The sequence below is a fragment of the Pseudophryne corroboree genome, chromosome 7, assembly GCF_028390025.1.
Source record: "Pseudophryne corroboree isolate aPseCor3 chromosome 7, aPseCor3.hap2, whole genome shotgun sequence".
Lineage (NCBI taxonomy): Eukaryota > Metazoa > Chordata > Amphibia > Anura > Myobatrachidae > Pseudophryne > Pseudophryne corroboree.
In genome coordinates this window covers 229,369,246-229,380,617 of record NC_086450.1, presented here as the reverse complement: position 1 = coordinate 229,380,617, position 11,372 = coordinate 229,369,246, and the positions used below count along the sequence as shown (strand labels likewise).

The 11,372-nt window shown below is 46.0% G+C and overlaps 1 protein-coding gene across 34 annotated transcripts in view; it reads right to left on the bottom strand.

Annotated features, from left to right (window-relative positions):
- The window catches only part of CLASP1 (cytoplasmic linker associated protein 1), a 773,091-nt gene that overhangs the window by 345,425 nt on the left and 416,294 nt on the right, over positions 1-11,372 (bottom strand). For 22 of the 34 annotated variants that reach the window (XM_063933995.1, XM_063933998.1, XM_063934002.1 and 19 more), the window contains 3 exons: positions 11,035-11,142; positions 10,745-10,771; positions 10,050-10,214 (listed from right to left, as the gene is read on the bottom strand). In XM_063933995.1, the coding sequence (XP_063790065.1) occupies positions 10,050-10,214; positions 10,745-10,771; positions 11,035-11,142 (300 nt within the window). The remainder of the gene's footprint in view (positions 1-10,049; positions 10,215-10,744; positions 10,772-11,034; positions 11,143-11,372) is intronic. The other 12 variants (XM_063933999.1, XM_063934026.1, XM_063934012.1 and 9 more) reach the window with 1 other exon arrangement.

Genomic DNA, 11,372 nt, shown 5'->3' with positions numbered 1-11,372 from the left:
AGCGTAGACGAGCTGCTACATGGTCATCAGTGCATGACCATCAGTGCGCATGTTGCTGCGCTTTTACAGGTTGGCTACGTTTGCGGCATCAGCATTTAGCTTTGCCCGTCTAGTGTTACAGGTGCCAAACTGCTCTCCCGCCCAAGGGGGAAACTTTGGTACGTCCCAAGAGTACTCCAGTGACCCCTAGTGGATGAAAAAGAAAATAGGATTTTGGTACTTACCAGGTAAATCCTTTTCTTTGAATCCATAGGGGGCACTGGACGCCCACCCAGAGCAGTTTACCTGTCTTGTGGTAAGGTCTGTGGATCTTATGGTAACACTTTATCACCAATGCATTCGATGTTCTGGTATCAACTGATTGTTATCAGTTCCGTTATGTGTCAACTTTAGGGTTGACCATTATATTATAATGTTATAGGTTCATATAATGTTATATGTAATTCTCTATGGTTCATCCTCTCTATCACTCCTGTTCGGCCCAGTAAAAATACTGAAGGGCTCTATGGGATTATGGAGGGGATGGCCAGTTACTAATTTAAATATTTAAATATGTGCCATTTCCGCTACGCCCAGTCCATAACCCAAGAGTACTCCAGTGCCCCCTATGGATTCAAAGAAAAGGATTTACCTGGTAAGTACCAAAATCCTATTATTACTGAAGTCTTTTAGAAATCCAACCAAAATTTAAAAAAACCAAAAAAAAAAAAAAAAAAAAAAAAGTTTTGATTTATTGGAAAGGCCAACATATTACAAATGTCATTATATTGAGACCATAGAAGGGGTGGGTTCTGTGTAACTACAGTACATTTACAACGTAAATGCTAGAGGTAATGCATTCTTCCACCCAGAAATTATTCAGAACTACAAAAATCAGGATTTTGGTACTTACCGATAAATCCCTTTCTCCGATTCCACAGGGGCCACTGGAGTGTAGTTACAATGGGGAATAGTAGGTGGTAATTGGGAGCTGGCACTTTAAAAATTCTCACACTGTGGCTAGCTCCTCCCCTACTATCTCCCCTCCAAGCCAGTCTACGTAAAACTGTGCCCGATGAGAGATGGAATAAACAAACCCTGAGGTAGAGGAGGTTAATGACGCCCTGTAAACCAGGATAACCCAAACTAAACCTGGAACAGAAACTGACAAAAAACCAGGCTAGCCTGAACTCAACAAGCAGTCATATGGTGACCTGCAAACCCTTAAGCAAAAAACAAGGGGGAACAGCGCTGGGCGGGCGTCCAGTGGCCCCTGTGGAATCGGAGAAAGGGATTTATCGGTAAGTACCAAAATCCTGATTTCTCCTTCATCCACTAGGGGCCACTGGAGTGTAGTTACAATGGGGACGTCCCAGAGCTCCCAAAAACGGGTGGGAGAGCGCTGAGAGTCCTTTAAAACCTGCTCGGCCAAACTGTGATGCAGAGGCCGCAAAAGTGTCAAACTTGTAGAAATTGACAAAACGAATGTCGGTCCGACGAAGTAGCCGCCCGACAAAGTATTCATGGAGACCCCATGGGCAGCCGCCCACGAAGGTCTTATATCGCGCGTAAAGTGTGCTGAAATGGAAAACGGAGGCTCCCTAGCAACCGCCTAGAAGACTGTCTGATGGTCAGATGTATCCAACAGCCCAGCGTCTGCTGGGACCCCGGCTATTTAGCACGGGAGCATCGTACAGAGACAAAGAAGAAAAACACTTCGTTGAATAGCCGAAGACCTCTGTAGAGAGAGTCAGCGAGCCCTGACAAGCATTCAAAGAGGACCGAAAAACACTAGTGTCAGATTTATACGAAAAATAGACAACCCCTCTGGAAGAAACGATCGCTGAGGCCGAAGCTCAGCCGGGGGAGTTGTCAATAGAGTACTCCCTGAAAAAGAGGCCGAACTTACGCCCGCTAGGCTAATCTCTTTTGGAAGAAAAACCAAAACAAAAGGCAGAGACCTAAAATTCAGGTCAGTGTGGTTTGAAGCGTAGCGGAGCAAAACCTCCCAGAGAAACCAAAGATGAATGGTAACTGAAAGAAAGGGAAAACCCCGTTCATCCTTATTATGTCCCATAAAGTCTTCCAAAAGTGGCAAAAGCGAGAAGAGGTAACAGACTTCTGAAATCGGGGCCCAGTAGGCCTAACCGACCCAGGGAACTCCTCCCTTCTGAGGTCTCGAGAACAGTCCCACGGTTAAACGAAACCAGTGTAAGATTGAACAAAGAAAAAAGGAACCTGTTGGAGTAGACAGTCCAGTCGAGGTAGGAGCCAAGGCTCCTCTACTGACAACAGGTGTATCTCTATCCTCAAGTCATGCATGGCCCAACCAGAGCCACCGAGAGGACTAGCACGCAAAATCCTCTCCTGTGTTACCGAACATGAGGTAGAAATAGAAAAGGAGGCAGGATAGAGTAACCAGAAAACTCCCTGGAGCCCTGAGTGCATTCTCGGCTACTGCCGCCAGAGCTCACGTCCGAGAGTAGTAAAGGGTTAAAGATTGAGTCAGAACGTCCTGAGGTCGATCCGAAATCTCCGCCCACAGCGGACCAGCTGACAAAACTCCGGGGAATGTTCCCTCACCCGGGAGTCTGACCTGGTGGCTTGACCTGGAAAGAAGATCGTTGTCCCCCGCTCAGAGAGGAATGTAGGCGATCACTCATTGCGTCGCAACTTGACTGAAGGATAGAGTACCTGGTGCCGAGAAAGGAAAAATCCTCTGACGGACCATGTTGAGAAACGTCTACGAGGAGCATAAATTGGATCTGTGTCGAACCAGAAGCTTCTAGATCCTCCGGATATGCAGAAGCCACCTAATGTACAGAGTGGGATAGTAGATTGTCCCATTATGGAACCAACGTCACCTACTGCCCTTGAAAAAGAGTTATTCTGTGAACTTCCTGAACTCTGTGGGAGCGGAAGAGAGACCGAAAGGAAAGGATTGACAGTGAAAAAGAGAATCCTGTAATGCGAATCTGAGAAAAGCCCGTTGAGGAAAAACCCCACGGAAATCAGTAAACAGGCATCTTTGAAGACAAGGGACACTTAGAACTCCCTCTCTTGTTCAAACTAGCAATCACAGACTGAAAGGATTCTAAGGCCAGAATAGGCCTGGCCGAGCCAACTGGCTTCGGAACGTGAAAAGAAAACAAAGGCCTGAGAACTGTTCCGATTCAAATGACATGTGAAAAACAGGGATCAACACCCTTTTCGGCTATAAGCATATGGAGCGCCGCCTGCAGTATGACTCTCTTGTCATCGTAACTCGGCCGACCCATGTTTGAGGGACTCCTGAGACGGTTGTACTCCAAAATCTAGTTTGTAACCGCACAAGCATTCTCTCACCGACCTGCGCCTACCCTGGGACCATCCAGGTAGTAGAAAAGTCTGACCTGTAGTGGGTGTATAGGATGACCTAAAGTCAGACTGGACCGAGGATGTTGAACCTCTACTTCAGCCTTTTTTTTTTTTTTTTTTTTGAGATCCCCTGGCGACGGAGATATCGCCCGTGTGGAGTCGAAAGCTTGAAGGGGCACGGAAAGAACATTTTTTTAAAGGAAAGACCGGTAAAGGTCTGTCTTGGAGCTGGGGCAGCCGTCGTAGAAAACAAAGTGGACTTACCTCCAATGGTTCAAGAAATCATGCAGAAAGTTCCTTCCCCTGAACCCTCTGCCCCATATGTTTTTCATGTTCACCTGTCACTGTCGCAGCCCCAGAGGTCGTCTGGTTAAGACATCCCCAGTGAAAATGTAGGTTCCGAGTCTGCAGACGTGGAGACCTCCAAAGAACATAAAGCAGAATCGTGATTCTGACCTGTACCAAAGTATCAATTGAACCTGATGCGAAACATCCTGTAACCTAGAGGACAATTGTTCCACAACCTACCTGCTCAGGACAAGGTAGAAAACCCTGCTGCCGTATATGTCTTTGATGGATCCCTGAGCAAGGTTGCCTCAGGAAAACGGCAGCTTGTTGGACCGGCGATACATCGAGGGGTATACCCTGGAGAGGTTCTGATACCATTTCCTGCCGTCTGCGGGGAAAGGATAGGAAAACAAACATTGTTTGATACCTGAAATTGTGTATTCGGGTGTCTGCCGGCCGTCTACCGGAGCCTGCCCAGCTCATCTGAAACTGGACCAGTTGCTGCCATTTCGTCATCGGCTTCGAGCCCTGATGGACTTGACGTGTCCGCCTCCTTTACCTGCAGTATCAGACGAACTGCTGTATAATGCACCTGGATATTCTGAGACACAGGTTCAGACTCCACAGAAAACAGACATCATCAGTATTGTAACATGGAAGGTTAGTTAGCAAGGTTCCTTTAGAAACCTGGAGAGGTGAAATGACGTACAATGTCTCTGGTTACCAGTGACATTACCTGTATAATCTGTGCTGTTCAAACATGGAGTGTCCTGCAGGTGCGTGGAGGGCTAAGCAGATGGCTCCACCGCATACTGCACACCTAAGAGGGAATGCTTTGACTATCCCAGGTGAGACAAACGAAAGGAAAAAAGGTGGGTTAAATAAACACAGCCCTATGTAAGGTCTGCACTATAATGTGTAGTGACCGACACGATTCAAATAAACTTTCTGGAGCAGCGGAGATCTGAATCAGTAGCGTTGCGTTGTGGGACAGGGGTCTGAGCCCTAGGCTATAGGAGCTCCCTTCAGATACCCGCTATTAGCGTACTGAGCCGCCGCGCTATTTGTCTGATGCCACACACATTCCCCAAATTACAAATAGCATTAGTAACTAGTGACACCAAGGAATAATAAAGGGAAGGCAACACCCCGCCCTGTATGTAGTGTACCGCTATTTTAGGTGCACCAGAAGTTTCTCGGAGGTTGCGCTGGCTTTTCAAAATGTGACCAGCCTGTGAGAAAAAATGGGGGAAAATGTTATGTGGCAAGGTGGGGTATTCTGTTATTAGAAAACCTTGCGGAAGTGTTTGTTTTATCCCCTATATATGGTATTGTACGCATATATCTATATACATACCCACACACACTTAAAAATATATACAAACATATCTATATATCCATACAGACATACATATATATATAATATATATACATATATACACTTTGTAGAGTAAAGAAATCTGCACAGTAGATTTTTAATTATTAATGAGCTGAGCCCCAGCTCCTGTAATAGAGCAGGTTTCCTGATCTACCTGTATGAAATGCCGGGCAGAGGTACTGCAGGGAGGAATGTAGCTATATTTCAGCAGCCTAATGCATGGAAAAGTTAAAAACCCAGGGACAGGATCTGTTGCCTAGCGACAGTGAGACCTGGGAGCCGCCGCCGGGGAGCCCGCTGAGTAAGGCGGGAATAGCCTTCACCCCCCCCTCATACCTTATACAAGCCAAGCCTCCTGCCTGCACAGCCAGGAGAGGAAAGAAGCCTTCAGCGTCCAGGGGAGCGGGAGACTGGAGCGGCGTGTGATGCTGCAGCGGCGCGGGGAGCGGAGAGAGCCCGCCATACAGAGCGGGAGTTAGCTCCCCCCCCCCCCCCCCCCCCCCCCGCTTCGGCGCCAAACTCAAATCCGCTGCAAAGTCAGCGGAAAGCGTCCATGTCTCCCCCGGTATGCTGCGGCCAGGGAGCGGAGATGCTAATGTATTTCCCGGCCGCTTGTAAATGTATGTAGTGTTTAAAGGTATCCCCACGGCCGCGTGTATGCAGCTGCCGGGGAGCGGTGATCTATCCCCACGGCTGCGTGCATGCAGCGGCCCGGGAGCGGTGATCTATCCCCACGGTTGCGTGTATGCAGCGGCTGGGGAGCGGTGATCTAAATGTGTTCCCCGGCCGCCTGTATGCTGCGGCCGGTGAGAGGTGCTCACATTGTAATGTAACTCCTGGCCGCCTTATGCTGCGGCCGGAGAGAGCCTGTTCATATTAAAAATCACCCTATCGCTTCCTTATCCGGCTCCTGTAAGTGGGGAGTGTATCACCCCGGCTGCCTGTATGCTGCAGCCGGGGAGTGAAGAGCGCTGAGCCCGCTTACAGAGTGGGCTGAGGTTCCGTCTACATAATGGCGTAAGTGCGCCTCTGTACATAGTAAAAACACACATCAGTCTGGAGGGGGGGAGATTGTACTCACCGCTGTCCTGATGTAGTTCACCGATCGGCCCCGACACGCGCCGCACGCAGCGGTGTCCGGCCGGAATCTTTTGTGATGGAGTGGTCCCGACACACGCCGCACGCAGCGGTGTCCGACCATTTTTGATACTCACCGCTGCCATGCTGCCGGAATCTTCTGCTGGATGGAGTGGTCCCGACACGCGCCGCACGCAGCGGTGTCCGCCAACTCAGGAGAGCTCAGTGTCTCCCTCAGCCGGGGCCCATCCCGAGCCGCACGCAGCTGCGATGGGACCCCGCCGGCAGCTCCCGCGGTGCAGACTGGCAGTGGCAGAGCTGCCAGTCTGTGTGTGTAAGTAAGAATAATAAAATAATAAAGAAAAAATAAAAATTTCTTCAGCTAAACCCAAGTGAACCAGCTCTCTCGGGCACTAAACTAAGACTGGCTTGGAGGGGAGATAGTAGGGGAGGAGCTAGCCACAGTGTGAGAATTTTTAAAGTGCCAGCTCCCAATTACCACCTACTATTCCCCATTGTAACTACACTCCAGTGGCCCCTAGTGGATGAAGGAGAAACAAGTAGAAAATATTGCTGCTAGTCAACAAAAAAGTCATCCATAAACATAATTAACGACTCTCTCTGTACAGTCAATTAGGCAGTAGCAGTGTGGAGTATACAGGGGTTTAGTATGAAATACTTACAATCAAAATCCTGACAACAATTGACCGACGGTCAAAACCCCAACAAGGTCAAAATCCCGACATTTAAGACGTCGAGTTGACGCAAGCCCCCCCAACCCCAAAAAAGTGTGTGTTTCGACATGGACACAGTACAAGTGTACCGCGTCCGTTTGTGATGTGCTCGGCACACTTTTTTATTCCCCTTTCAAGTCCACTGGGACAGCAAAGTATGTCGGTTTCAATTAAAAAATCATGAAAAACTCATGTCAACTTTTTGACCTGTCGACATTTTAATTGTCTGTATTTTGACCTTACATACATGTGTACACAGGGAGCGCTAAATATTCATAATTATCTAATTTATTTAGACAATAAAAAATAGAATGACAATGCACAATTTAATAATAATAAGATATATCAATTAAAAAATTAAAAACCATATCAAATGGACATCTCTCGTGGAAATAAACAACTCAGTTGCTGGTGTTAAAGGGTCCAGATTAGGCTATTTAGCCAATAATTGCTGAGCAAGTCCAGAATCCTAGTGTATCATTAATGTCACCAGCAAGTAGCTTTTAACTGTAAAAATATGTACTGTAGCAGTCCAATGCCACTTAAATTTAAGCTCACCGCTGTTGGAAGTGTTTCCAAACTCCCATCCAAACATACCTTCTGATGAAACTGCTACTCTACCTATAGCAGAGAAACGCGTCAAGGAACCTACAATTTCTCTGTGGAAATCAACTTATATCTATCCGTCACCACTTTGCTCCATGCTGCCTGCATCCAGCTCTCTCCCCTAGTCTGCAAATCAGGCTCCACATCACTGCCGGAGACGTCCGGCTGTGCGGCCACGGTTCATCAGCGCACACTGGTAAGCCTGCAGGGGAGACGGGGACACCGCTGAACAGCAATAGATGGGAGTTTGGAAACACTTCCAACAGCGGTGAGCTTAAATTTAAGTGGCATTGGACTGCTACAGTACATCTTTTTACAGTTAAAAGCTACTTGCTGGTTACATTAATGATACACTAGGATTCTGGACTTGCTCAGCAATTATTGGCTAAATAGCCTAATCTGGACCCTTTAACACCAGCAACTGAGTTGTTTATTTCCACGAGAGATGTCCATTTGATATGGTTTTTAATTTTTTAATTGATATATCTTATTATTATTAAATTGTGCATTGTCATTCTATTTTTTATTGTCTAAATAAATTAGATAATTATGAATATTTAGCGCTCCCTGTGTACACATGTATGTATACATTATTGTAATTTCTTGTTTGGTTTGAATAATTGCAGATTATTCATTGGGAGCAGCATTGTAGATCTTCCTTATCCAGGTTATTTAAAGTTGGTAATAAGTGCGCCTGATTGCCTCTTTCTAAGTAAAATTAGTGTGAGTTTTATAATCTGTATTTTGACCTTGTCTGTATTTTAAATGTCGGAATTTTGCCCATGTCAGGATTTTGCCCGTCGGTCAATGGTTGTCGGTATTCTGACTGTCGGGATTTTGATTGTAGGTAAACTGACCGCATCCCGTATACAGGAGGAAATTTCATAGGGTAGTTTAGTGTATTCTTATGCATGGCGTAAGAGAGGGAGCACTATCTGGAATCTCTCTCCACCGTACATAAAGGACAGGAAAGAAAAAAAAAATTATTACGGAAAGTCCTAAGAAATCTGTTGGAAAAGTGTAATGTGAATGGAAACTCTTAAATATTATTTGTAATACTAAAGTTGGCCATATACCTAAAGATTTATTGTCAGATCTGGCTGGTTGGAATTTAAACCTGGTAATGTATGGGAGCAAATGACAAATGACCATTTGAGCCGAAATGCCGGAAAACTGACTTAAATGGTCGTTCAGACAAATAGATTTAACTAATATGGGGTGTATACAATACCTGTCGGAAACTGCCGTCTTTTCAGAAATACGGCAGTTTCCGTCAGGTTTAGGTCGGAGGGAGTACCGACCTATTCAATATGGCCCGGAAAGCACGTGGATCGGCGGACGCATGCTTCTGCCGGAAAGGGGACCAAATCAGACAGGTTTTAGTCCGTTTCAGACAATGTCAATCCGAAAAAACGTTGGATTGACATAGTCAGGACCAGGCCAAACCCGTCGCCGCTGACACTGTGGTGAGAGCGAGGCGAACGGCAAATCCCCACTGTCCGTGTCAGCAGCGCCGGGCGGCTCTCAGCAAGGCGACTGCTGCTACACAGGATGCATCACACAGGGCGGTAGGGGAGAAGGAAGCCGGTTGGTGTGAGGTATGTGTTAGGGCTTATTTAAGAAAATTTATTTTTCTAAAATCAATAACAGCCCTGACACACAGCAGCTGCACGGACGCCAGGCCAAATCCGACACTCGTATTAGGCTCAAATCCGTCAGTCGGATTTGGCCACTCTTTGAATATGAGTTGTTGGATCCATTCCGAAAATTGCATTTCGGAATGGATCCGACTCTTATTGAATACAGACCTTTGTCTGACCATTTTTTGTTTGGGAGCAAATGGTCAGTTGTCATTTGCTCCCATACATTAACAGATGTTTTGTTCCAACCAGCCAGACTGGACAATAAATCTTTAGGTGTATGGCCAGCTTTAGATCCGAATCGCAATAAATAGTTTCAACTGGGTTAGTCTCAATTTCAGGCATACTGTAGTGCCCTTACACTTGCCAGACACAAACTCTACTCCAGTTAATGCACTTAATAATCTTTAGGATAATCAGTCTTCCACGACTTTTCGGTCATATTTTGCACAGTGCCTCTTTATTGAAGATGCAGATTTTCTCAGTCAGCTGGATAACTATTTTCATTTTTTATATCATTCTAGGTCCGAATATACAAATTACTACCAACAATAATAATAAATCCAGAGACGCTTATTATTTCTTATACCCCTTTTCCACCTTTGCAATAAACTGAGTCTACCCGGGCAGCGGCATGGTGGAAAAGTGTCCTTGAAAAATAACCAGGGTTTGACCAAGCACCGGCAGAGGGAAGCCCCTCACTAACCTGCGTCTGGCCTGAAGTGTGAGCAGGGTTTCAAAGCGCAGTAACATGGCTTGAAACGGTGTTCAGTTACCTGGGTCGGACCCGGGTTTGAGGTGGATAAGGGTTATAGGTGACAAAATGTTACATGGTATTCAAAGTTTGTCACCAAAAACATATTACTCACAAACCACAAATATTTCTGTTCCAAAGTAACAGTTTAAATTGTTTTACTATTTAAACATTACAGCTGAATTCTGCGTCACAGATGGAAAATTACCCCTAAAATCCCCAAACCATATTTTTACCTAATCCTATCCTGCTTGGGCTGGTTTCTCGGCTGCAGCCCTGACTGCGTGGAATCTTGCTCCTTTTATCAGAGGATGGTATCTGTGGGACCCTCTGGGCACCGGTCGGTAACACACCATACCCACTTGACAGCACTTTTCCTGGAGAATTGGAACGGCTACCGGCTACAGAGATAAAATATGAAATTAGCAGAAACACAGTGAACACTTTTCCTCCTAAAAGGCACTACCTATACAGGGTTCAACAGAGCCAAATGCTACCCAGTAAGCAGTGCACTGATGCTCTCCCCCAAACACCACTATACAGGAGACTAGGACAATTCTAGTAACAGTGAAGAAAAGTCCTACGTGACAAAGTACTTGTTTTGGGATGGTTGCTCGCCCTGGATGGAGTGTAAATGAAACAATTGTGCAATTAGACTATCTCAGTGAGAGAACACACTGTCCGCTAACTAGAAGCGAGAAGTGTTCAGCCAATTCCATGAGTTGCCTGGCAAAGTGCCACTGGGTGCTGTACAGGCCTCATTGTCCCAAATTTGTGAGAACTTGGCACATAAAACAGTGGTCCCCACATTACACAGACATTCCAGGGTATGACTGTCATCATAACTACACAAAGATGCACTACAGGTGTCACGAACAATGATAGACAAGAAATGGAAAAGGGGGGTGAGTCCTCACAGAATACTCCTTACCACTGGCTGGATTCGCTGATCGGGATCCTTTAGCATGAAAGCAGGTAGAGGACAGTAAAGAGGGATTTAGAGAAAGTCACAAAAAGCAGCATTGTGGATCTGGATGTTGACATGTACATTTAATCAGCGACTCATATACAAAGCAAAACATAGGAGACATGAGAGGTTCAGAAGACAGTATCAGGAAACTAGGCTTACAGACACTGCTCAGCATTCAGTCCAACAACCCCTTTCCAACAGAACCCACAAATTCAGAAAATCAGAAAAGCCCACAAACTCCTTGTGCTTACGCTGGGACTGAGACACAATTTTCGCTCTGCTACGCCCACGGGTGTCAGCTTGAATGGAGGTGGCACTGCTGTTGCTTCCGGAACTCTGCCTCCTTGTACGAATTCGGCCTGTTACAGAACATAAAGAAAATGTGGTAAATGGAGCCCTTCAGGTCACTCACACCCCCATCAATTAACAAAACACACATCTTCTGATACCTGTAAAGCTATATATTAGGAATTGTACAGAATGCATGTCCCTAATCAGGCTCAATGGACCCTGTACGATACAGAAAGATCACAAAAACATCTACACAATCTACTTAATCCTTTTGGTAACTAGTCTCTTTATGTACTTG